This window comes from Scyliorhinus torazame, chromosome 12 (genome assembly GCF_047496885.1).
Source record: "Scyliorhinus torazame isolate Kashiwa2021f chromosome 12, sScyTor2.1, whole genome shotgun sequence".
Classification (NCBI taxonomy): Eukaryota; Metazoa; Chordata; class Chondrichthyes; order Carcharhiniformes; family Scyliorhinidae; genus Scyliorhinus; species Scyliorhinus torazame.
The window spans coordinates 193,282,713-193,309,748 of NC_092718.1; the positions used below are offsets into that span (position 1 = coordinate 193,282,713).

The 27,036-nt window shown below is 53.1% G+C and overlaps 1 protein-coding gene across 2 annotated transcripts in view; it reads right to left on the reverse strand.

The window, feature by feature from the left end:
- acaca (acetyl-CoA carboxylase alpha) overlaps positions 1 to 27,036 on the reverse strand; it is a 363,222-nt gene that overhangs the window by 16,148 nt on the left and 320,038 nt on the right. For both annotated transcript variants that reach the window (XM_072469570.1, XM_072469569.1), the window contains exons 52-53: positions 23,896 to 24,050; positions 10,765 to 10,935 (exon numbers count right to left, since the gene is read on the reverse strand). In XM_072469570.1, the coding sequence (XP_072325671.1) occupies positions 10,765 to 10,935; positions 23,896 to 24,050 (326 nt within the window). The remainder of the gene's footprint in view (positions 1 to 10,764; positions 10,936 to 23,895; positions 24,051 to 27,036) is intronic.

Genomic DNA, 27,036 nt, shown 5'->3' on the forward strand with positions numbered 1-27,036 from the left:
GCTCCAACATCTGCCTCTGCACCCGTTTCCAACCCCGGCTGGTCCGTCACCCCCAATAAGGCCTCCCAAGGGCCTGGGTCCAGTTTCACGTGCACCACTTTAGAGATTACCCTAAAAACCTCCTTAGAGTAATCCTCCAGCTTTGGACAGGACCAAAACAAATCAATGTGATTTCCAGGGCCCCCCCCTGCAATGTTGACACACATCTTCAACCCCCTCAAAGAGCCGGCTCATCCTCGCCCTTGCTCTATATACCACCTTCAGCTGTATCAGCCCCAACCTCACGCATGAGATGGAAGCATTCACTCTCCGGAGCACCTCACACCAGAACCCGTCCTCCATACCCACTTCCAACTCTTCCTCCCACTTTGCTTTGATCCCTTCCAGTGGTGCCTTCTCCTCCTCCAAAATAGCCCCGTAAACGGCCAACACTACCCCCTTCTCCAGTCCCCCTGTCGTCAGCACCTCCTCCAGCAACGTGGAGGCCGGCTCCACCGGGAAGCGCTGTATCTCCTTCCAGGCAAAATCTCGAACCTGCACACATCTAAACATTTCCCCCTGCTCCAGCCCATACTTCGCTCCCAGCTCCTTCAATCCTGCAAACCGGCCCCCAAGAAACAAGGGCGTCATTCTCCGACCCCCCAGAGGGTCGGAGAATGGCCGTTGGCCGCCGTGAATCCCGCCCCCGCCGGTTGCCGAAGTCTCCGAAGGGAGAAAAGTCGGCGGGGCGTTAATGTCGCCGCTGCCGCGGAGAATGTCACGGGTCTTCGCAAGGCAGCCGATTTTCGGCCTGCCGATATTCTCCCTTCCGGATGGGCCGAAGTCCCGTCGACGTGATGACCGTTCACGTCGACGTAAATTAAACCTCCTTTTCATCGGCGTGACCCGGTGCTCCAGGCTCACGCCGACCAGCGTGGAGGTGAGTGACGGCCTGGGGGGTTGGCTCTGGGCAGGCAATGGCGTGGCTGCAGTCTGAATGCGTGAGGAGAGGTGTGTCTCGGGGGTTGTGTGTGTGTGTGTGCGGCGGTGGGGGGGTTAGAGTAGGCTGGGCTCCGGGGGAGTGCTGGGAGGGGGTCCGTGCCGGGGTGGAGGTTGGGGGGGGGGGGGTCCATGCCGGGGTGGAGGTTTGGGGGGGGGGGGGTCCGTGCCGGGGTGGAGGTTGGGGGGGGGGTCCGTGCCGGGGTGGAGGTTGGGGGGGGGGGTCCGTGCAGGGGTGGAGGTTGGGGGGGTCCGTGCCGGGGTGGAGGTTGGGTTGGGGGGGGGGTCCGTGCCGGGGTGGAGGTTGGGGGGGGGGTCCGTGCCGGGGTGGAGGTTGGGGGGGGGGGGGGGTCCGTGCCGGGGTGGAGGTTGGCGGGGGGGGGTCCGTGCCTGGGTGGAGGTTGGGGGGGGGGACCGTGCCGGGTTGTAGGTTGGGGGGGGTCCGTGCCGGGGTGGAGGTGGGGGGGGGGGGGTCCGTGCCGGGGTGGAGGTTGGGGGTGGTCCGTGCCGGTGTGGAGGTTGGGGGGGGGGGGTCCGTGCCGGGGTGGAGGTTGGGGGGGGGGGGGTCCGTGCCGGGGTGGAGGTTGGGGGGGGTCCGTGCCGGGGTGGAGGTTGGGGGGGGGGGGGGGTCCGTGCCGGGGTGGAGGTTGGGGAGGGGGTCCGTGCTGGGGTGGAGGTTGGGGGGGGGGGGGGAACCGTGCCGTGCCGGGGTGGAGGTTGGGGGGGGGGGTGGTCCGTGCTGGGGTGGAGGTTGGAGGGGGGGGGGGGGTGTCCGTGTTGGGGTGGAGGTTGGGAGGGGGGGGGGGTCCGTGCCGGGGTGGAGGTTGGGGGGGGGGGGGGGGGGTCCGTGCCGGGGTGGCGGTTGCTAGGGGGGGGGTCCGTGCCATGCCGGTGTGGAGGTTGGGGGGGGGTCCGCGCCGGGATGGAGGGGGGGTCCGTGCTGGGGTGGAGGTTGGGGGGGGGGGGGGGGGGGGGAGTCCGTGCTGGGGTGGAGGTTGGGTCCGTGCCGGGGTGGAGGTTGGGGGGGGGGGGTTCGTGCCGGGGTGGAGGTTTGGGGGGGGGGGGGGGGTCCGTGCCGGGGTGGAGGTTTGGGGGAGGGGGGTCCGTGCCGGGGTGGAGGTTGGGGGGGAGGGTCAGTGCCGGGGTGGAGGTTGGGGGGGGGGGGGGGGGGTCCGTGCCGGGGTGGAGGTTGGGGGGGGGGGGGGGTCCGTGCCGGGGTGGAGGTTGGGGGGGGGGGTCCGTGCTGGGGTGGAGGTTGGGGGGGGGGTCCGTGCCGGGTGGAGGTTGGGGGGGTGTCCGTGCTGGGGTGGAGGTTGGGGGGGGGGGGGGGTCCGTGCCATGCCGGTGTGGAGGTTGGGGGGGGTCCGCGCCGGGATGGAGGGGGGGTCCGTGCTGGGGTGGAGGTTGGGGGGGGGGGGGGGGGTCCGTGCCGGGGTGGAGGTTGGGGGGGAGGGTCAGTGCCGGGGTGGAGGTTGGGGGGGGGGGGGGTCCGTGCCGGGGTGGAGGTTGGGGTGGGGTCCGTGCCGGGGTGGAGGTTGGGGGGGGGGTCCGTGCTGGGGTGGAGGTTGGGGGGGGGGTCCATGCCGGGGTGGAGGTTGGGGGGGGGTCCGTGCTGGGGTGGAGGTTGGGGGGGGGGGGGGAGGTCCGTGCCGAGGAGGGGGATGGGAGGGCAAGTGAGTTGGTCCACCTGGCCAGGTGCCAGCCTCCAACAGTTGGACCCATGCCACCTGGCTGGGGGGAGGAGGGGATTTGGGCAATGATGACATGTCGTCGTTCCCCTCCCCCCCACCAGGCCGTCATGTTTTCAGATCATCCAGCGATGTTGGCCGCCGTGGTGGCAGCCGCTCATGTCTATGTTGCCCTGGATGAGGAGGAGGAGGAGGAGGAGCGTGCCAGAGAGGCAGCTCGGGCTGCCGCAGAGGGGCAGGCAGCAGCCGCCCAGGCTGGAGGGACACCTGACCGACAGGACGAGGAGGGGGAGGAGCACGTCGCGGCCCCACGGCAACGGAGGCACCCGAGGGCGCCCCGTGTGTACCGGCCCCGGCAGTCATACCAGGACCTCACGGACCGGGAATGCAGGAGGAGACTCCGGATGAGCCGGGAAACCGTGGCACACATCTGCCACCTGCTGGCACACCTGTCACCGGCGGGGGACACCCTCTCCCCGTGTCCGTCAAGGTTACGGTGGCCCTGAACTTTTATGCAACGGGGTCATTCCAGGCACCGAGTGGGGACCTGTCCGGCATATCGCAGACATCGGTGCACCGGTGCATCCGGGCAGTGACAGATGCCCTTTATGCCATGGCGCACCGCCACATCCGCTTCCCCGTGGACCGGGCCAGCCAAGATGCCCGGGCCGTGGGCTTCTCTGCCGTGGCCGGGTTCCCCATGGTCCAGGGCGCGATCGATGGGATGCACGTCGCCGTGCGGCCACCTGCAGATAACAGGGCCGTGTTCATTAATAGGAAGGGGACCTATTCGATGAACGTACAGGTGGTCTACGACCACCGCATGATGATCCTGCACGTCTGCGCCCGTCACCCAGGCAGTGTACACGACTCATTCGTGTTGTCGTGGTCATCCATCCCCAGCATGTACGAGGGACGCCATCCCCGGCTGAGGGGCTGGTTGCTGGGCGACAGGGGCTACCCATTGCGATCGTGGCTGATGGCGCCTATACGGAGGCCACGCAATGAGGCGGAGAACCGCTACAATGATGCCCATGTAGCGACAAGGGGAGTTATCGAGAGGTGCTTTGGCGTGCTGAAGATGCGTTTCAGGTGCCTGGACCTCTCTGGGGGCGCCCTCCAGTATCGGTCAGATAGGGTCGGCCGCATCATTGTGGTGTGCTGCGTCCTGCACAACATAGCCCAGCAGAGGGGCGATGTGCCGCAGGCAGAGGAGGGCGGAGTGGAGGAGCAGCAGGAAGAGGCCCAGTCCTCCCCAGATGAGGGGGATGGGGCAATGGTCAGGGCAGACGGGGTAGACACAGGCGGGTGGCTGTCCACCGTTACCGGCTGGCCCAGCGGGCACGGGTCAGACTGATAGACGCCCGCTTCACTGACTAGATGGGCGTGGGAATCGGGTAGTATGGCCACAGACCGCACACCATGGCAACAGCCGACCACCCACACCCCACACCCATCCACCCACCCAGCACCCTCACCCCCCTCCCCAACCCCACCCATCCCACCCGCATGCACACCACCCCCCCTCCCCCCCCATTGCCGATCCACCTGCGGCACAACGGGCCGGGCTCACACAGTTGCGGGTGGATGCGTGTCTATCGCAGGCCATGGAGGATGATGACAACCCGCCCTGCGATGAGCTCCTGGCTCTACATCGTTGGACTATGTCTGACCCATGGCCACAGTACCACCATCCACCCGGACCATCCCTGCATGCGGCTGTGACACTGCAGCGCACGGTCCCGTCCTCTGCCCGGGGGATGTTGATGGCGGCCCAGGGGGAAGGGGGCAGACTCACCTGGGGCTGAGGTAAGACCACCCCTCACACACACACTTGCGCTCAACGTACATGACACCCCCGCACACTTTGGACTGAGCACAAAGGCAGCTTCGGTAGGTGTAACATTGACTTTAATAACCAAAGGAGTTCATGCACGTGCCCTAGCCCCTAAAACTCATCTGTGCCCTGCACCCGTGCCAACTTACTCAGTGTCTAATTGTTTGGCCTTACGGGCCCTTTGACTACGTCTACGTGGTTCCCCAGACGGTACAGCAGAACTGGAGGTGGACTCCTGTGATTCCTGCCCTCTGACACTGGATCCCTTTGGCGGCCGTTTCCTGGGGCGTCCTGGCCTAGATGGGCCAGGCTGCGGCCCGGGCGACTGGGATGGCGAGCTGCCAGCCTGTCCTGCCCGTTGCCCACCCGATGCACCTGGGACGGAAGGGGGGGGGAGTCCGAGGTGTCGCGGTGTACCGGGACCTCCCCTACAGAGGGAGCCGGGACGGACCACACCACCTCCTCCTCCCTCGGGGTGCCCGATGGCCCCCAGGTCTCTACATGGGTGGGGGATGCGAACAAACTGGCCATCCGACGCCCCCCGACATCTGGCGCTGCCAGTCCTGGAGGCCCGTGCTGGTATCGACAGGGGTCTGCAGGTTTGCAGCCATGGAGCCCAGGGGGTTGGCAAACCCTGTCTGTGACAGTGCGACGCCAGCTCGCACATGGCCAATGGCGCCGATGCCCTCAGCGATGGCCTGCAGAGACTGGGCCATGGCCTGCTGAGACTGGACTATGGCGTTGAGCGCCTCTGCCATCTGGCGCTGGCACATGGCCTCCTGTGAAAGGGCAGCCATTTCCTGGGCCACAGACGCCGCCTGCACGGGAGGCCCCAGGCCTCGCAAACCGTTCCCCATGTCTGACACCGTCGCACCCATTGCCTCCACCGCAGACGGCCTGTCGTGCGGTGTCAGCCTGGGTGGCACGCATGACCGGCACCACTCCCAGCTCCTGGACGCGGGTGGACTCCTCCACCTGCGACCGCAGCCGCCGCAAGCCGCCCGTCACCCTCTTCGCTCGTCTCCGGGTCGGTGGTTGCATCGGATCTATGTGTGGGTGTGGTAACTGCAGGAACCCGGGATCCATCTGGGCGGCAGATGTTCGCTTGGGCTGGGCTGCCCTCCGACCGCCCGGTCCCTCTGCTGCTCCTACCTCCACCTGCTGTACCGGGACGGCTGTGTTGTGCGCACCAGTGAGTGTACCAGACGCCTCATCACTAAAGTGCCCAACCGTGGTGAGTGTTTCTGCGATGGTGGAGGGTGTTGGTGACAGCAGTGGCGTTGTGTCGTGCTCTTCGTCCCACTCTGAGTCCATGGCACTTTGGGGTGGGGGTTCGTCTCCACCCATCCACTCTGAGTCACTGTCCGGTATTTCGTCTTCCTGGGTAGTGGTGTCCCGGGTAGTGGTGTCCTGGCTCGGATGTGACGGGGGCCTGTGGCTGCCCCCCTCGTCGCTGGGTGGTCGCTCCCGCACGTGACGGGGGTGTCGTCTCCCTGTGCTCCAGGTCTCTCCGTCTCCCGTGGTGTGCGAGAGGCATCCTGCGGGCGTCGCATGCTGGAGGGTCCGGGTCTCTCCATCTCCCGTGGTCTCCGAGGGGCATCCTGCGGGCGTCGCAGGCTGGAGGGTGCGGGTCGCTCCGTCTCCTGTGGTCTCCGAGGGCCATCCTGCGGGCGGTCTGCATCCGCGGGGATGGGTGCCTGGACGTTTGGTCCTGCGATACACAATGAAGCATGCATGGTTAGACATCAGGCAGTGATCAGGTGATACGGGGGAGGGGGATACAGGGGAGGGGGGATATGGGGACGGGCTGTCGGTGGCTCACTCGCTAGTACGCCCCCGACCTCTGCATCAGCAACCTCCCGGTCCTCAGGTCCGCCAGCCAGTTCCAGGGCCCTTTCCTCGTGTACGGTGAGTGGCCTCTCATCAGCGGGCCCTCCTCCAGTCCTCACATGCTCCCTATTGTTGTGTGCACGCTTCTCCTGTGGGGGGGGGGGGGGGGGCAGGGGTAAAAGGCAACAGTGTTAGGCAGGTATATGAATGCACGCCATCGGTTGCGCGTGCATTGCAGAGATTAAGGTTAGGGCTGGATTCACTTGGGGACATGGGGGATATGGGGGAGGGGGGATATGGGGGAGGGGGGGATATGGGGGAGGGGGGGAGGGATATGGGGGAGGGGGGATATGGGGGAGGGGGGATACGGGGAGGGGGGATACGGGGAGGGGGGGATACGGGGGAGGGGGGGATACGGGGGAGGGGGGATACGGGGGAGGGGGGGATACGGGGGAGGGGGGGATACGGGGGAGGGGGGGATACGGGGGAGGGGGGGATACGGGGAGGGGGGGATACGGGGCAGGGGGGGATACGGGGCAGGGGGGGATACGGGGCAGGGGGGGATACGGGGCAGGGGGGGATACGGGGCAGGGGGGGATACGGGGCAGGGGGGGATACGGGGCAGGGGGGGATACGGGGGAGGGGGGATATGGGGAGGGGGGTATATGGGGAGGGGGTATATGGGGGAGGCTCACCCTGCCTGCTCTGACGAGGTCGTTCACCTTCTTGTGGCACTGGGTGCCTGTCCGTGGTGTCAGAGCCACAGCGGTGACGGCCTCTGCCACTTCCCTCCACAGACGCCGGCTGTGGCGTGGGGCAACTCTGCGGCCGTGCTCGGGATACAGGGCGTCCCTCCTCTGCTCCACCGCGTCCAGGAGCGCCTCCACATCGCGTGACTCGAACCTCGGGGCTGAGCGACGGCCAGCCATCCAGTCGGGTGTTGCGGTCGGGTGTTGAGGTCGGGTGGGGGGGAGCAGCGCGGCCTTATGAGCCGTCACGCCGTGCAGCGCGTATGACGCTGCACGGCGTGAACCACTGCGCAAGCGCGGATCCCGTTACGTCGCTGCTAGCCCATTTCAGGCCGGAGACTATCGACCCATTTTTCCGACGTGACGCAAGTCGGATTTGCGCCGTTTTTTGCGCCGATCGGCGGACTTTCCGCCGATAACGGAGAATTTCACCCCAAATCTTTTAGTGTCTTAATCACCTTCTCCTCCAATTTCCGAAAATTTCCATCCCACTTCCCAGGCTCAAATCTGTGGTTCCCCCGAATCGGCATTTCCCTTGACCGTGCCCCAACCCGAAGAGTTAGCGAAACTGCCTCCAAATTCGCAATGAAGCTATTATTGTCGGACTCCCTGAGTATTTCCCCGGGGCCATTGGGAGCGGCGCTGTTGCTAGCGCCTTCAATCCCGACTCCCTACACAACCTCTCCTCCATTCTGACCCACTGGGAATCATCCCCTCTGACCCAACTCCGTACCTTCTCCACATTCGCTGCCCAGTAATAATACATCAGGTTCGGAAGACCCAAACCCCCTGCCTGTCTTCCCCACTGTAGCAGAAGTCTTCATCTTTGATACCCCAGGGGTGACCACTGTGCAGGTCCTGTAGTGTGGGGTCTCTGCCCTGGTGGAAGCGAGCACCCCTCAAAAGAATGCCGTCTACTATGCTGGACTCTAACAGTTTGGTCGCAAAGACCCATAGTTCTCTGGGCAGTTTCCTGTTTTCCAAGACAACGTGGGGGAAATTCGCCAATATGGGGTCTTTTTGTGCCTAATCATGTATTTTGCAGCGGTGACCGGCAAGGTATCCATAAAATTTACCAGGGAGACGACTTTGTCGGCTCTAGGTGGAGGCGGGGGCCGAGTGGGCTGCGGAAGCCCTCTGAATGCCTGGGCGATGCTCAAAGGCGTATTAATATGTTGTTGCAACAGAGCCCATCTCTGAAACCTGTCAGACGCTATTGGTGGGATTACTTTATCCGAGAGTCCCAGCAATGACTTGTGGTCCGTAGCGATAGTGAACTGATGCCCGTATACCGACTGGGAAAACGTCTTCACCGTGAACACGACGGCAAAACCTTCTTTTTCAATCGGAGCGGAATTCTGCTCTGCCGCGGCCAATGTCCCGGAAGCAAATGATTGGTTGCTCTCTTCCATCAGCCATGCAGTGGGACAACACCATTCTGATGCCATACGGTGAGGCGTCGCATGTTACCAAAAGAGGACTGGAGTGGTCGTAATGGTCCAGCAAACCGGACGACGTTAGTTGTTTTTTTATCTCGGGCAAAAGTTTCCTCCCAAGTCGCCCTCCATGGTTTCAAGGAGATTGATATATTTTTGATTTAAAATAACAGGTTAAAGGGATATGGGGTACAGGTAGGAAGCTGGATTTGAGACCAGGAAGAGATCAGCCATGATCAGATTGAATGGCAATCAGGCTTGAAGGGCTTAATTGCCTACATCTGCCTAATTGCTATACAAGTGCTGGAAGACTGCGCAGGCCTACAACACTCATGTGTATTCATCGAGATCCCTGTGGGTATTAATAGTCACTTAGCACCTAGAATCGGGTCCAGCTCCAGCTGGAGATATGCGTGGCTCATGTTGAGGTGAAAAAAGAATGCCCTCCTGCCAACTTGCGTACAGATCTTCTATCCACGGCATTGAGTATCGGTCCAGGTGGAAGGCCTTGTTGACTTACAAGCGCAGTTTTTTGTTTAAATGTATTTTATTACTGACATGTGACAAAGCAGGTTACAGCCGATAAACACCCCGGGGAACCATACTTCCCAACCATCAACTATACAGTCTGTACAGATTTTTCCCCTTTTTCACCCTCCCCCCACCGACGAACAGCTCCTCAAACACGGTCACAAACATCCGCCACCTTTTCTCAAACTCCCCTTAACTCATCTCTTTATCTTCTCCAACCACAGGAAGTCGTACAGGTCACCCAACCAAGTTGCTACCCCCGCTGACGATGCCGACCACCACTCCAGCAAAATTCGCCGCCGTGCAATCAGAGAGGCGAAGGCCATGACATCGGCCTTCCTCCTCTCCATGAGCTCCAGCTTCTCTGAAACCCCAAATATCGCCACCAAAGGGTCAGGGTCCCCCTCCTTCTCCACTACTCTGGCTAAGCCCAGAATCGTCCCAATTTTTCGCAACCCCAAAACATGTGCGCGTGATTCGCTGGCCCCCACCCACACCTCTCACACTCATCTGCTACCCCTCTCATTCTCACCCGAGTCATATGCACCCTGTGCACCACCTTAAACTGTATCAGGCTCATTCTTGCACAAGAGGAGGTCTCGTTTACCCTTTGCAGTGCCTCACTCCATACTCCCCAATTGATCTCCCCTCCCAACTCCGCTTCCCATTTCTCCTTGACCTTCACCACCTGCTCGCCTCCCTGCTCCTCCAACCACGTGTATATATCCCCAATTATTCCTTCCCTTTCCACATCCGGAAGCAGCTGTCGCTCCAGCAGGGTGTATCCCAGCAACCTAGGGAACCCATTCCAGACCTTTCATGCAAAATCCCTAACCTGTAGATACCTAAACTCACTCCCCCTCAGCATCTCTACCCTCTCCCTTAGCTCCTCCAGACTGGCAAAGCCTTCCTCCAAATACAAATCCCTCACCTTGACCAGCCAGTTTTTTGGGTTTAAGTACCGGGACTACCGGCGCTGTCCAGTTGGCGAACCATACCGGTCGGATGATCCTGAGGCCTTCCAGATGGCTGAATTCTGCTTTGACTTTCGCTGGTATTGCAAAGGCGACTGGGCGGGTCTAGAAATACTCACTCTCCAAAACTCCTTTCAGTACGTTCCCCTTCCCGACTCCAGCCTTCAAATACCTCCTCAAGACTCTCCTCGCAGACCTTTACCCTGGCCCTTTACTCTCCTTGGGTGCAGCTCCCATTCCCCCCCCCCAGCTGAAATTGATCTCAAGGTTGGTGGGAATCCTGTGTTTCGTGTGCAAACAGGGTATTTGCTGCTTGTGCTTTTGGCCCTTTAGACACTTATCCACCATCTCCCATCCTGTGAAATATTCGGAGATTTGTCTCTGTGTAACTATGGGGAATGCAAGCCGTTTCCCATCACTGTTACACGCACACGTGACGTTTTACTACCTCTCACTGACTGCCGAATTATTTGATTTTCAGCTGATTTGCTGAACCCCTGGCTGGGTCTTGTAAAATACAAAATCAGAAGTTTTAAACTGTATGGGCTACCCCAATAACAACATGTGATCAAAACGCAGCTACCCTATTCTCTCACTCTAAATACATCATGGTTGGAAAAGACCATTAGCACTCACTCACTGTGCACCTTTGGCTGGCTCTGATTGTGCAGAACTACTCTTGCAGCAGGTAGTAAAGGATACAAATCACAGGTAACGAGTCGCAGCTCCCAAGGAACCTACCTTCACAGCTCCTTCAGCCTCCACAAACCAACGCCTCAGCATTGCCTGAATCTGTCCGTCTGTTAGCTCGGAGTTTGCATGCAGGATTTTTTTCTTCACTGTGTCTTCCAGGAGCAGTCTGCGCAGACGCCAGTAGAAGAATGTTCGCGAGGTTGGCCAATCCAAGATATCCTGTCATTAAATGAGAAACCAAACTGTATGCTACTTTCAACAATCACAGAATTCCAACTAGAAAACTTCAGCCTACTTCTCAAAAACTCTTCATTCAGACAATCCTGATCCAAGCAGATTGGTTTTTGATACTCAGCCCATCTTATCCACTCCTCAATGTTGTTTGATGGCAAAGCAGGAGTTGGAGGTTTAATTGTTTTCTCATTAATATTTCCTAATCATTTTCTAAAGATTAATTTTAAAAATTGGATAAACACTATTGTTTACAGCTCAGCAAACTTTTAGAACGATCAACAGTCAAGACAGACATTTACGTAGAAATGCTGACTAAAGCATTTTATTAGCAGGTTAACTTTTTTTGAGAAGTTTATTTGTGTCATTAATAGGCTTTAATCAGCACACAGCAACCCAATTCACTAAATTAGTGCTTGCTGCATTCTTCATGCTACACGATGCACATTTATTGATCAAATCCAAGCAACAATTTCTTAAATAAAATGAATTTGTCTTGTATCGAACTGGAGTGGACACAATAAATAATGTTAATGTAGTTCAGGCAGGTGCATTTCAGCTAGCTGCCGTCTTCACTTTTCTTTTGGTCTTGCCGTCAATTTTACAACACACAAGCCAAGAAGATCTAAGCAATCAGTATTTCTACCAACTACAGTTAAAAGATAACTGCAACTGCGATTTCAGAAAGAATTCACAGCGTCAACTAATGCCATGTTGTAATCAGCCCGTACAGACAAAGATATTGGGGGTGGGGGGGGATTGAGTAACACCCGAGCGACACCCTATCATTCCATCCCTCCATTCCCCCCATCTAGACTGCAGATTTCCACATTTCAATTCTCTTGCAGGTCAAATATCAGTAACCATGATGAGCATGGGTGAACATTTAAGACACTTCACTTGTTTCCTTCCAAGTAGATCATGCCTCAAACCTGATCAATTTAATGATATGAAGCGAGGCACACCATGTGTGTTCAGCCGGACGCCCTTTTTACAATCTGCACGCTGACATGATATACATTTTAAAGGGAGCAGTAGTATAGAGGTAATGGTACTGGACTAGTAATCCAGAGACCGGGACTACACACCCCAGGAGACACGAGTTCAAATGCCACTACAGCAGTTGGGGGAATTAAAATTCGATTAGTTAAATAAATCTGGAATAAAAAGTTTTTCTCAGTAATGGCAACCATGAAATTATTGGATTCTCATAAAAATCCATCTGGTTCACTAATATACTTTCAGGTATAACATCCTTAACCTAGCTGGCCTACATGTGAATTCAGACCCACAGCAATGTGGTTGTGTCATGTGAATGCCCCTTTAAGAAAAGTGTGTTTTATCAAATGGCTGCAGTGATGTCATTGTATGGGTGGAGCTGGAATGTGATTCTGCTTTTACTTTCATTTTGAGCTGGAAGCTCTTTTTGGCTCTGTGTGTTTTAGTTTCGCTTTCAGTTGGAGAGCTGCATTCAAACCAAGCAGACGTATACTGGTGTCTCTCTGTATGTTAAACAAGGTGTTTAGATCACTTGATAATTTAAAAGTAATAACTGTTCTCTGTAGAGAATTCAAACCTACTGTCTTTGTTAAAAGGTGTTTTGGCTTATGGATGTTGTTAGGCAAGTTACTAAGGGTTACCTATAGAGTACTGTATCTTTTTGGGTGGCTACCAGTGTTGGTAGTTGGTGAGATGTTTACTGTGAGTTTATAAAATGTTAACTGGATTCATAGAATAAACATTGTTTTTGTTTAAAAATACTTTTAGTTCTCTGTTGCATCACACCTGTAAAGTGGGCCCTTGTGCTCCCCATAACCACACTCCATTAAAAGTTGTGGATCAGGTGAACTCCATGATATACTTTGGTGTTCTTTAAACCCTGGCCCATAACAGTTGACTCTTATCTGCTGTCTGAAATGTCTTAGCAAGCGACTCAGCTGTATAAAACCGCTAAAAGAAATGAACTGGACGGATCACCCAACATCAATCTAGCTGTCAGAAACGACAATCAGAAGCCCCATCGACTCTGCAATGCTCCCCTTACTAACATCTGGAGACGTGTGACAAAATTAGGAGAGCTGTCCCACAGACTAGTCAAACAACAGACTGATACTCAGAATCACACGGTACAATGTCTCAGACACCACCATCACCATTCCACCGACAGGACAGACTCACCACGGTATACAGTCAGGAGGGAGCTGCCCTGGAAGTTCTCAATATTGACGCCAGACCCCATTAAGTGTCGTGGCATCAGATCAAAGAGGGCAAGGAAATTTCCTGCTGAATACCATGTACCACCCACCCCCTGGCTGATGAATCAGTACCCCTCCATGTTCAATACCACATGGAGGAAGCACTGAGGGTGGCAATGGTGCCGAATGCACTCTGGGTGGGGGAGGGTTTCAGTGTCCATTGCCAAGAACGGCTTGATAGCTAGCACCACTATCGACTGAGCTGGCTGAGGCAGAGTCCTTAAGGACACAGATGCTTGACTGGGTCTGCGGCAGGTGATGAGGGAACAAACAAGAGGGAAAAACCTACTTGACTTCACTCACCAAACTGCCTTTTGCTGATGCATCTGTCCATGACAATATTGGGAGTAGTGACCACCACACAGTCCTTTTTGGAGACAAAGTCCCATCCTCACATTAAGGATCCGGTCAAATGTGTTGCATGACACTACTACCATGTTAACTGGGATAGATTTCGAACAGCAACTCAAAACTGGGCATCCATGAGGCACTGCGAACCATCAGCAGCAGCAGCAGAATTGCATACAGAATTGCATACAACCACAATCCTTAACCTCATGGCCAGGCATAGCCCCTATTCTACCCTAACCATCAAGCCAGAGCAGATCAAACCTGGTTCAATGAAGAGTGCAGGAAGGCATGCCAGGAGCACCATGAGGCATACCTAAAAATGAGGCTACGACACAGGACTACTTACTTGCCAAAGAGCAGAAGCCCGCAGACCTAAACAATCAACGGATCAGAGCTAAACTCTGCAGTCCTGCCAAATGCAGTTGTGAATGATAGTGGATAATTAAACAACTAATTGGAGGATGAGCTCCACATATATATCTCCATCCTCAATTATGGAGGAGCCCAGAACATCATGCAAAAGATAAGGCTGAAGTATTGAAACAATCTTCAGTCATTATGCTGAGTGGATGATCTATCTCAACCTCCTCCAGAGGACCCCAACATTACAGATCCTAGTCTTCAGCCAATTCAATTCATTCCACATGTTCACAAGAAACGGCTGAAGGCAATTGATAATGCAAAGGCGACTTCCGGTTGCAGCTATGCGGAGCTAAGTCGCACATTCGGCGGCTCCCACAAAAACGGACTTTTGGGCTCTTTTCAGGGCCCCCAACGGCACTTTTTCGATGTTTCCCGGTGTGGGAAGGAGATTTATAACAATTCCCCGATAGTATATGGCTTCTACTAGGAGCGGGGCGACTAAAAAGGTGGAGTTGGACACGAAGAAGGTGCGAGGGAAGAAGAACAAAATGGCGGCGGGCGGGGACCAGGCAGCGTGGATGCAGTGGGCGCAGGAGCAACAGGAGGTTATCCAACGCTGCATCAGAGAGATTAAAGCGGACCTGCTTGAGCCGATGAAGGCTTCTACTGATAAGCTGCTGGAGACACAGACGGCCCAGGGGGGTGGTGATCCGCGAGGCCCGACAAAAGATCTCCGACAACGAGGACGAGATCTTAGGCCTGGCGGTAAAGGTGGAGGCGCACGAGGCGCTCCACAAGAAATGGCAGGAGCGGTTCGAGGAGATGGAGAATCGGTCAAGGCGGAAGAATCTGCGGATTCTGGGCCTCCCAGAGGGGCTGGACGTGGGGGCCTATGTGGTCACCATGTTGAACTCGCTGATGGGAGCGGGGTCCTTCCAGGGGCCCCTGGAGCTGGAAGGGGCCCATAGCGTGTTGGCGAGGAGGCCCAAGGCTAACGAGCCTCCGCAGGCGGTGCTGGTGCGGTTTCATCAATTCGCTGATCGGGAGTGTGTGCTCAGGTGGGCCAAGAAGGAGAGGAGCAGCAGGTGGGGAACGGGCCGGGAGTGGGGTGCAGGCGCGTGGCTGGCTGAGGAGGGGTTATGGCTAGTCGGCGGGGGAGGGGGGCGGGTAGCCCCCTGATCCGGCTGATAACCTGGAATGTAAGGGGACTGAATGGGCCGGTTAAGCGGACCGGCATGTTCGCGCACCTGAAGGGGCTGAAGGCGGATGTGGTTATGCTCCAGGAGTCACACCTGAAGGTGGCAGACCAGGTAAGATTGAGGAAGGGGTGGGTAGGTCAGGTGATGCATTCGGGGCTGGATGCCAAAAATCGAGGGGTGGCGGGCGGTCTTGGTGGGAAAGGTGGTGTCATTTGAGGCATCGAGCATTGTGGCAGACAATGGCGGTAGGTACGTAATGGTAAGTGGTAAGTTGCAGCGAGAGAGGGTGGTACTGGTCAATGTGTATGCCCCGAATTGGGATGATGCAGGTTTTATGCGGCGTATGTTGGGTCGGATCCCAGACTTGGAAGTGGGGGGCCTGATAATGGGGGGAGACTTTAACACGGTGTTGGATCCTGCACTGGATCGCTCCAGGTCTAGGACGGGTAGGAAGCCGGCGGCGGCTTGAATGCTGAGGGGATTTATGGACCAGATGGGAGGGGTGGACCCTTGGAGATTTGCAAGGCCGGGGGCTAGGGAATTTTCATTCTTCGCACATGTCCATAAGGCTTATTCCCGAATCGACTTTTTTATTTTGAGTAGGGCGCTGATAGTGAGAGTAGAGGATACCGAGTATTCAGCGATAGCCATTTTGGACCACGCCCCGGAATGGATGGACTTAGAGCGGGGGGAGGAGAGGGACCAGCACCCGTTGTCGCGCTTGGAGGTGGGGCTGTTGGCAGATGAGGAGGTGAACGAGCGGGTCCAAGGAAGTATAGAGAGGTACTTGGAGACCAACGATAACGGGGAGGTCAGAGTGGGGATGGTATGGGAGGCGCTGAAGGTGGTGGTTAGGGGAGAGCTGATTCCCATTAGGGCCCACAAGGAGAGGAGGGAGCGGGGGGAGAGGGTGAGGCTGGTGGAGGAGATGGTGAGGGTAGGCAGGAGGTATGCGGAGGTGCCCCAGGAAGGATTGTTGAGGAAGAGGCGCAGACTCCAGGCCGAATTCGACCTGGTGACCACCAGGAAGGCGGAGGTGCAGTGGAGGAAGGCCCAGGGGGCGATTTAAGAGTATGGGGAAAAGGCAAGCCGGATGCTGGTGCATCATCTTCGAAAGCGGGACGCAGCTCGGGAGATCGGGGGAGTTAAGGACAGGGGAGGGAGTGTGGTGCGGAGTGGGGTTGGCATCAATGGGGTCGTCTTCAGGGACTTTTATGAGGAATTGCACCGATCCGAGCACCCACGGGAGGGATGGGCCGCTTCCTGGACCAATTGAGGTTTCCGAAGGTGGAGGAGGGACTGGTGGTGAGATTGGGGGCCCCGATTGGGCTGGAGGGGCTGACCAAAGGGATAGGAAGCATGCAGGCGGGGAAGGCACCTGGGCCGGACGGTTTCCCGGTCGAATTCTATAAAAAGATATATGGACCTGTTGGGCCCGTTGCTAGTTAGGACCTTCAATGAGGCAAGGGAGTGGGGGGGGGGGGACTTTGCCCCCGACGATGTCCCGGTCACTGATCTCCTTCATCCTGAAGCGGGACAAGGATCCTCTGCAGTGTGGGTCTTACAGACCGATTTCATTGCTAAATGTAGATGCCAAGGTGCTGGCGAAGGTCTTAGCCACGAGGATTGAGAATTGTGTGCCGCAGATCATCCACGAAGACCAGGCGGGGTTTGTGAAGGGGAGGCAGTTGAACACGAATGTGCGGAGGCTTTTGAACGTTATCATGATGCCGGCGAGGGAGGGGGAGGCGGAGATAGTGGTGGCGATGGACGCTGAGAAAGCCTTCGATAGAGTAGAGTGGGGGTACCTGTGGGAGGTGCTGAAGAGGTTTGGGTTTGGGGAGGGGTTTGTCAGGTGGGTTAGGCTGTTGTACGAGGTCCCAATGGCAAGTGTGGCCACGAACAGGAGGAGGTCCGAGTACGTTCGGTTGCACAGAGGGACGAGGCAGGGGTCCCCCCTGCTCTTCGCACTGGCGATTGAACCCCTGGCTATGGCACTGAGGGAGTCGAGGAACTGGAGGGGGTTGGTACGGGGTGGGGAGGAGCATAGGGTGTCGCTTTATGTGGACAACTTGCTGCTATATGTGGCGGACCCAGTGGGGGGAATGCCGGAGGTAATGAGGATCCTTAGGGAATTCGGGGATTTTTCGGGGTACAAGCTCAACATGGGGAAGAGCGAGCTGTTCGTGGTTCACCCAGGAGACGGGGATTGGCGAGCTCCCACTAAAAAGGGCGGAGAGGAGCTTCAGGAATTTGGGGGTCCAGGTGGCCAGGAGCTGGGGGCCCTGCATAGGCTTAATTTCACAAGGCTGGTGGAGCAAATGGAGGAGGAGTTCAAAAGGTGGGACGCATTGCCGCTGTCCTTGGCGGGTAGGGTGCAGTCAGTCAAAATGATGGTGCTCCCAAGGTTTTTGCTCCTGTTCCAGTGCCTCCCCGTGTTTATCCCGAAGGTCTTTTTTAGGCAGGTTAACAGGAGTATAATGAGGTTTGTGTGGGCGAGAGGGACTCCGAGGTTGAGAAGGGTGTTCCTGGAGCGGAGTAGAGATCGGGGGGTGGGCTGGCGCTGCCCAACTTCTGTGGGTACTACTGGGCCGCCAATGCGACGATGGTGCGCAAGTGGGTGATGGAGGGGGAGGGGGCTGCATGGAAGAGGCTGGAGACGGTGTCTTGTGTGGGTACGAGTCTGGGGGCGCTGGCAACGGCGCCGCTGCCATTCCCTCCAAGGAGGTATACTACGAGCCCGGTGGTGGCGGCAGCCCTCAAAATCTGGGGGCAGTGGAGGCGGCACAGGGGGGGGTGGGGGGGAGTTGGGGCCTCGGCGTGGACCGCAATACGGGGGAACCACCGGTTCGTCCCAGGGAGAACAGATGGAGGGTTTTGGGGTGACACAGGGCAGGGATACGAAAGTTGGGGGATCTGTTTGTGGACGGGAAGTTCGCGAGCCTGGGTGAGCTGGAGAAGTATGGGCTCCCCCCTGGGGAACACCTTCAGGTACTTACAGGTAAGGGCGTTTGCCAGGCGACAGGTGGTCGAATTCCCGCGGCTGCTACCACGCACAGTACAGGACAGGGTGCTCTCGGGGGGGAAGATCTCGGAAACTTACCAGGTGATGCAGGAGGAGGAGGCCTCGGTGGTGGAGGTGAAAGCTAAGTGGGAGGAGGAGTTGGGAGAGGAGATTGAGGAAGGGACGTGGGCAGATGCCTTCGGGAGGGTGAACTCTTCCTCTTCATGCGCGAGGCTCAGCCTCATACAGTTTAAGGTGCTGCACAGGGCACACATGGCCGGGACAAGGATGAGCAGGTTCTTTGGGGGAGAGGACAGGTGTGTTAGACGCTCAGGGAGCCCAGCAAATCACACCCATATGTTCTGGGCGTCCCCAGCGCTTGAGGAATTTTGGAAGGGCGTAGCGAGGACAGTGTCGAGGGTGGTAGGATCCAGGGTCAAACAGGGCTGGGAGCTCGCAATATTTGGGGTGGCAGAGGAGCCGGGAGTGCAGGAGGCGAAAGAGGCCGGTATTCTGGCCTTTGCGTCCCTAGTAGCCCGGCGAAGGATTCTTCTTCAATGGAAGGATGCGAGGCCCCCAAGTGTGGAATCCTGGATCAACGATATGGCGGGGTTTATTAAGTTGGAGAGGGTGAAATTCGCCTTGAGAGGATCGGTACAAGGGTTCTTTAGGCAGTGGCAACCGTTCTTGACTTCCTGGCAGAACGGTAGACATTGGTCAATGACAGCAGCAACTCGGGGGGGGGTTACTTTATTCCTGTTTTTGTTACTTACACTGGAGGGTCTGAGGGGGTGTATATACCTGTTGTGTTAAGTCAGGGTGTTAATGTTAATTTATTATTTATGTACAGGGGGAAGGGGGGTATGGAGGGTTGCTTTTTTAGACTGTGTTTTGTACTTAACCCTGTTGGGTTCCTTTTTCATTTTGTTATTGATATTTAATGAAAACCTGAATAAAAATTATTTTTAAAAAAAGATAATGCAAAGGCTATGGGCACGGTCGACATTTTGAATATAATACTGAAGTCTTGTGCTTCAAAATTAGCCGTGTCCCTAACCAAGTTGCCCCAGTATATCTACAACACTGGCATCTACCTGCCAATGAAGAAAATTGCCCAGGTATGTCTGTCCACAAAAAGCAGGACAAATCCTACGTGGCCAATTATCGTTACATCAGTCTTCTCTCGATCATCAGCAATATGATGGAAGGTGTTGTTGACAATGCTTTCAAGCGGCATTTACTCAGCAATGACCGGTCACTGGCACTTAGTTAGAGTTCTGGGGCCACTCAGCTGCTGATCTCATTACAGCCTTGGTCCAAACATGGACAAGAGCTCAACACCATACACGGGGTGACTAGCCTCGATATCAAGGCAGTATTTGACCGAGTACGGCATCAAGGAGCCCCAACACAACTGGTGTCGCGGGCGGCACGGTGCTGCAGTGGTTAGCACTGCGGCCTCACAGCACCGAGGATCCGGGTTTGATCCCGGCTCCGGGTCACTGTCCATGTGGAGTTTGAACATTCTCCCCGTGTCAGCGTGGGCATCACCCCCACAACCCAAAGATGTGCAGGGTAGGTGGATTGGCCACACTAAATTGCCACTTAATTGGAAATAAAAATTGGGTACTTAAATTTATTTATTTTTAAAATAGAGTCAATGGGAATTGGGGGAAAATTTGTAGTGTAAAAGTATTTGGCATATTCATGGTTAATGTGGGGCAAGAGAACGGTCCGAGCTGCAGTGTGATGTGAAGGTTCACATGACAAGATACCTGCAGACAGGTTAGGACATGGAAAACAGACTACTATAATTTCAATTCCAATCCAATAAAGCCTGCTCAAAGCAACTGAGCCTAACACTCCTGCAAATGTGCCCAGAATGAGATCTGGAAGAATTGTCAAGTCCAAACATTCTGAATTTATAAAGTCAAGTAGTTTGAGTGGGGAACAATGGGTTGCACATTAAGAAAGACTACACTGTAAATATGTTGGGTCAAGATTTGGGGGAGGTGCAGTACAGATATAGTACAGGTTAATGTGGAACTGGAGAACTGTACCACCCACAGCATAATGTAGAGTCACATGACAAGAGACATGGACACAAGAGTTAGGACAAAAAGCAGATTTGATCTGGAGACTCAAGTAGAAGTAAGCATGGAATATGCTTATATAATAGGTATGCTTAGAAATAAACCAATGAATAGTTACTGTTCAACCCAACAAGCCTCTGAAACTCTGTGGTTCACTGAACAAGTGCCTACAACAGAACTCTTCACTCTTGGGAGTCATACCTAGCACAAAGGAAGATGGTTTCAGTTGTTAAGAGGTCAACCATCTCAGTTCCAGGACATCTCTTCAGCAGTTTGTCAGGCTAGGCTCAACCATCTTCAGTTGCCTCATCAATGACCTTCTCTCTATCATAATGTCAGAAGTGGGATATTTGCAGATGATTGCACAATGTTCAGAACCCTTCGCGACTCCTCAGATAATGAAGTAGTCCATGTCCATATGCAGCAAGACCTGGACAATATGCAGGGCTGAACTGATAAGTGGAAAGTAATGTCCGTGCTACACAAGTGCCAGGCAATGACAATCTCCAATAATGTAGAATTTAAACATCTCCCCATGATATTCAATGGCATTACCGTAATTGAATCCTCCACATTGTGGGGGCTACCATTGACCAGATGTTGAACTGGACCAGCATATATATTCTGTGGCTGCAAGAGCAGGTTAGAGGCTGGGAATTCTACAGGTAGTATCTCACCTCCCGACTCCCCAAAGCCTGACAACCATCTATAAAGCACAAGTCAAGGAGTGTAATGGGATATTCTCCACTGGCCTGATTGAGTGCAGCTGCAACAACATTCTAGAAGCTTGACAGCATCAAGGACTTGATTGGCGCCCTATCCATCACTGACGCACAGTGACAGCAGAGTGTACCATCTACAAGATGCACAGTAGCAACTCACCAAGGCTCCTACACTTATGGCCTCTACCACCTAGAAGGACAAAGGCAGCATCTGCATGGGAACACCACCATCATCAAGTTCCTCTCCAAGCTACTCGCCATCCTGACCTGGAAATACATCAACGCACTTTCACTGTCGCTGGGTCAAAATCCTGCAACCCATTCCTAACAGCACTGTAGATGCACTGACACCACATGGACAGCAACAGCTCAGGAAGATGATTCACCACTCTATTCTCAAAGGCAATTAGGGATAGGCAATAAAAACTAAGCACAGCGAATAAAAATAAAATAAGAATAAAAATACCTAATTCTCACCAATCCACCTGCCACAGATGCATCTGTCCATGACAGTACTGATCGGAATGACTATCTCACAGGCTTTGTGGAGAGTTTCATCTTCACATTGAAGACGTACTCCATCATATTGTGTGACACTTCATCATTGCCGGATTAGCTAAGTTGGCTGGACAGCTAGTTTGTGATGCAGAGCTGGGCCAACAGCGTGGGCTCAATTCCCATACCGGCTGAGGCTATTTATGAAGCCCCCGCCTTCTCAACCTTGCCCCTCACCCGAGGTGTGGTGATCCTCAGGTTAAATCACCACCAGTCAGCTCTCTGAAAGCCTATTGTCATCTGGGACTATAGCGACTTTACTTGCGAAATAGGGTAGATTCAGAACAGATCTGGAATATTAAAGCTGGGCATCCGTGAGGTGCTGAGGGCCATCAACAGAATTGTACTCAACCAAAATCTGTCACTTATGGTTCAAGATATCCTTCAATTATGATATCCTTCATTATGATACTGCCAAAGGACTAATCCTGGTTCAATGAGGAGTGTTGAGAAGCATGTGAGGAGAAGCACCAGGGCATAATTAAAATGAGGTACCGACCTGATGAAGCCACGGCTACAAACACATTAAACAGCAAAGGCAGAGCAAAGCGATCCTGAAACCAATGGATAAAATCAAACTCTGCAGTCCTGCCACATTCAGTTGTGAACGGTGGTGAACAATTAAATAACAAATGAAAGAGGTTTCACAGGCATCCTCAAAGATTTGAAGTCCAGCACCTCAGTGCAAAGAACAATGCTGAAATTTTTGCAATAATTTTCAGGCAGAAGTGCCAAATGGATAATCCATCATGGCCTCCTCCCGAGGTCTCCAGGTCCACAGTTGCTAGTCTTCAGCTAATTAGATTCACCCTATGTGATAAAGAAACACTCAATGCTCTAGGCACATCAACGACCTTGATATCTTCAGCTCTATATCTGCGCCAGAATACACCACACTCTTAACCAAGTTGCAGTACTGCCACAGCATTGGCATCTACCTCGACTACACAGAAAATTGCCTAGCAGTGTCCTGTCCACAACAAGCAGGACAAATCCAATATGGCCAATTATTGCTCCATCAGCCTACTCTCAATCATCTGCAAACAGCACTATCAAGTGGCACATATTCAGCAAATAGCCTGTTCATCGATGCTCAGTTGGGATTACACCAGGACCAGGGCTCCAAATGTTATTACAGCTTTGGTGCAAATATGGACAAAAGAGAGGCAAGTGGAGAAAAACTGCCCTTGAAAATCAAGACAGAATTTGAATGAGTGCAACATGTGACAATAAATCAAATCAAATCGAATCAAAGGGTGTCCGAGTGAACTGAAGTCAACGGGAATCATTCCAAGAGTGAAGTTATGCCTCACAAAAAGGAAGATAATTCCAGTTGTTGGAGGTCAAACTGTCTCAGCCTCAGGATTTGTGTCAGAAACCCATCCGTCTTCAGCTGCTTCATTACTGACCTGCCCTCCATAAGGTCAGAAGAGAGGATGCTTGTGCACTGTTCAATTTCATTTGCACTTCCTCAAATAAATGAGGGAAATAACATTTATGCCACACAAATGTCAGGCAATGACAACCTCCAACAAATGAGAATCTAGCCAACTTCTCTTGATGTGCAACAGCATTACCGCTGTTGAATCTCTCACCATCAAGACCCTAGGGGTTATCAATGACCAGAATCTTAACGTGACCAACGGATACCCTGTGGATACAAGAGCTGGTCAGAGGCTGGGAATGTTGCAATGAGTAACTCACCTTCCGACTTCCCACGGTACCAGTCAGGAGTGTGATGGAATACTGCCCACTTGCCTTGATGAGTGCAGCTCAAACAACACTCGAAACTTGACACCATCTAGCACAAAACAGCCTGCTTGATTGGCGCCCAATTGACCACCTTAAACATTTACTCCCTTCACCACAGGTGTACAGTACTAGCAGTGCGCACCATCTACAAAATGTCCTGAAGCAACTTGCCAAGGGTCTTTCAGCAGAACCGTACAAACCCATTAACTGCACCATCTAGAAGAACAGGAGTAGTAGACTGCAAGTTCCCATCCAAGACACAGACCATCCCGACTTGAAAATAATCACTGTTCATTTGTTGCCACTGGGCCAGAATCGTGGAAATCCCTTCCTTGTGACTGTATCTTCACCACAAGGACTTCAGCAGTTCAAGAAGTTGCTCACCACCACCTTCTCAAGGGCAATGAGTGATGGGCAACAAATGTTCACGTTGATGTGCAATCCCACAAATTAATTTGCAAAACACTTAATTTTCTCCAATAAGAAGGGGATTGTCCCACAAGAGAACATTCTGACTCCTACCACTATGACAAATCTTGAGAATCACTGACAACGATCTTGTTGGCATACTGACATTGGCACGAGTGGGGTGCTCAGTTGCAAAAGGGCTTCACCCTAAAATATAAAGCAAACGGAACAGATTAACTCACTCACCGTGATCACCCCTTTCTCTTGCATGCGGCCTGGTGTGTCATGAAGGTCGGCAAACTTCACCGCAACCTGCCGGTATATGGGCAATAGAAATTCCTCCCTTTCCTTCAGTTTTGTTTCCAGCTCCTTTCGCTCACACTGACTCAGCTCAGGGGTTCCTGCAGTGAAAAAGATAGTCCTATTTAAAACATGGCAACATCAACTCTGTGCAGATTCTGAACACACAATCATTACAAACAGCCTTTTAGAACAACAGCCTGTTAGTACTTGGGTCTTCACCCACTCCACCATTACTATCGTCTTCTGCTGAAAGCGCGACTCTGGCTATGACTCTCCATGCGGGATATCAGTCTCTATACCATCTTGCACAGGTAGTCATTCTTCACATCTGAGCCAAGATTACAAGTGTGTCAAGGAAGAGTGGGGTAGTAGAACATAGAACATTACAGTGCAGTACAGGCCCTTCAGCCCTCGATGTTGCGCCGACCTGTGAAACCACTCTAAAGCCCATTTAGTAGGGTCATCAAAGTCAAAATGCTGTTCTAGCTTGATGTCCTGGACAGCAAGTCCAGTAGGTGCCAAGGCCAACGGCAATCCTGTTCTACTGGGTTCAGCTAACACAGTACACAGGCCTGTTTTTTTCGAGTGTTATGATCTCCGTGGGGAGACCAAAATCAAAATAACCAAATCTAGTGAATGAAGAAATGATGAAAAATATTCCACTTTTTGTAGTTTTAAAGCAAATCAGAACCAATGCAAATTATGCATGAATTAACAGGCGATTGATACTTCAAATAAATAGGTAAACTTCAATTTAAATAGTTGAAGCAACAAAGATGCATCTTGCACAACCAGTAGCACCCGCATCACTCCCCACTCAAATGTGACACTACGTAGCTCCACAATATGCTCTTATTTATTCATGCAGGGTTGGTCAGAGATCAGCTTTCATCTACAAATTTCAGAGCTACGGTTATCATTAGCAAAGCACAGTTCTATGAACCCTCTCTCCCTCGCGTCATGATAGTCCTAATGGTGTAACACTCCAAAGTTCTTTTTCAACCGGCAAACCAATAGCATCCTAGTTCACAGCTTAGCCACTTCTGGTTAAAAGCTCAGCTCTTTAGAATCTCTGAGCTATTCACACAGCTTTCCAGATTTTAGACCCTTTTAGCCAGCTCACACAGTACCCCCAAAGGCTCTGGTCTCCTTTCTACCAAACAGAAAAATAGATCTTTTGCCGAGAGTGACCTGCTTCTTCTCTTCACATAAATTCCGTGTGTTCCTCTTTCTGTCTCACTGCCTTCTCTTTGAGTTTGCATGTTGATCACCTTCATGATCCAGCTCCTCTGCTCTCCTTTGTGTCTGAAACACGCCACATAGCTTCTATCTTAACTTCCTTTCTGATTAAGGTCACTAGATCACACAAACCAGCATTTCCTATTATCTAAGAAAGTTACAATTTATGCAACCACTTCAAACATTCTTCAAAACAAGATTCCACAAACATTTTAAAGAAAATATAAACTGTCCTAACTCTACTGCTTCTGGGTCAAAGGCTATCACACAAGCTTCTGATCTCATAGTCTGTACAGGACAGACAAGATTGGCACACACTAGTCCCTATCCTTTGATGTTTCATCCTGAACAATGATGCAATCACTACTCTAAAACATAGTAAAATGGCTACTTCGATATGCAACACAAAAATATATCAGGTGCCCCTTCAGTAATTCTGTTACTTAACAATACCGCATTCTGATCACCATTTAGTGAGGTCCTGCATCAAGAGATTAGAATGGGTTTAAACTGATGACATCAAGTATAATTTATGTCATTTTGAGCTGCCAAGAGAGCCAAAACAAATACTGCCACTATATTTAGTCCTATTCAGTTGATGAAAAGTTTGGCAATTAATTTCTCTGTGTGATACAGTTGACATTCTCAGTGTCTCCACCGTGTTTCCCTTTAATAACAGAGCAACGAGATGTCAATTCTTTCACCTCGCAGCTGTGCAACGTTTGCAAACAGAATGATCAGCCTCATTTAAAGCTGCATGACACCACAATATGGGACGATGACTACCGAGCACTTAGAGGCTATTAACCAAAATTAGCACTTAAATATTCCACTCCCCTTTTCAAAAGAATGCTGTTGTATTTAATTGAGGAACAGTGGGAGGAAAAAAAACATCAATATGTAAAGTAGACAAAAAAAATGTTCTACAAATCCATATTTGACACTCATTTTTATAATCAGCCACTTGAACTTCTTCATTTTTCTCTCCCTGGGCTCTCCATCCTGATCTTTTATGCTGCTTTAGAATTTTGCTTTAATTTTTTCCATAACCCCGGAAAGTGTTGAGATCAAGACTTGGCAGAACCGACTGCTGCTTCACCAAATATTTCCCTCAAACCTCCTTTCTTCTTACATTTACAATAGATTTTAAACCCCCAAGCTTGGTGACAAGCACATTGTCCCACTTTTATACCTACTGGCAAGCACTGGGCTTAATTTTTATATGGAGCCACATAGAGCTAAATGCATGGGCCCTGCTGCATGTGTGTTGCATTATTAAGTTCTCTTGCAATGCCATCTGAATCACAGATGTCTACACGGTGTTCAGGCTTCCTCATCCGCTGTTCTACTCCTCTCAAATTTGACCGTCTTTTGCATTATAAGGCTCAACCCTAAGCTTTCTCGTCTTAATAGAAAAAGTACAACAGTCCTCGAATCTGTGCTCTTCTAAATGATCTAACGTTGAAAATAAGAACAAATTTCAATGTTTTCTCCCCCCACTCAGCAGAAAGCGTCTGCCGAGAGCAGCTTAATACAGTAGTATGCTGTTCCCAGGAGATTTTGTACACTTGAATCTTATTGGAGTTACTTTAATTTCTATTGGTGCAAAACCTCACCCAGTTTGAGAGCAAAAACATCTGCTTTTATATTCAGAATGGAGAGCTGGTACCCTTCAGCACGCTGACCTCTCCTTTTTACCGAGACCCACAAGCTGTTCCTGTGACCTTCATATTTTGAGAAATCTACTGCTATCGCTCACACTGCCAAATCCTTCTGACTCACAAAAACTGGATCTGAGAGCTGACTACAGAGGTCAGGAAGCCGGATATGGCAGTGCAACTAGGT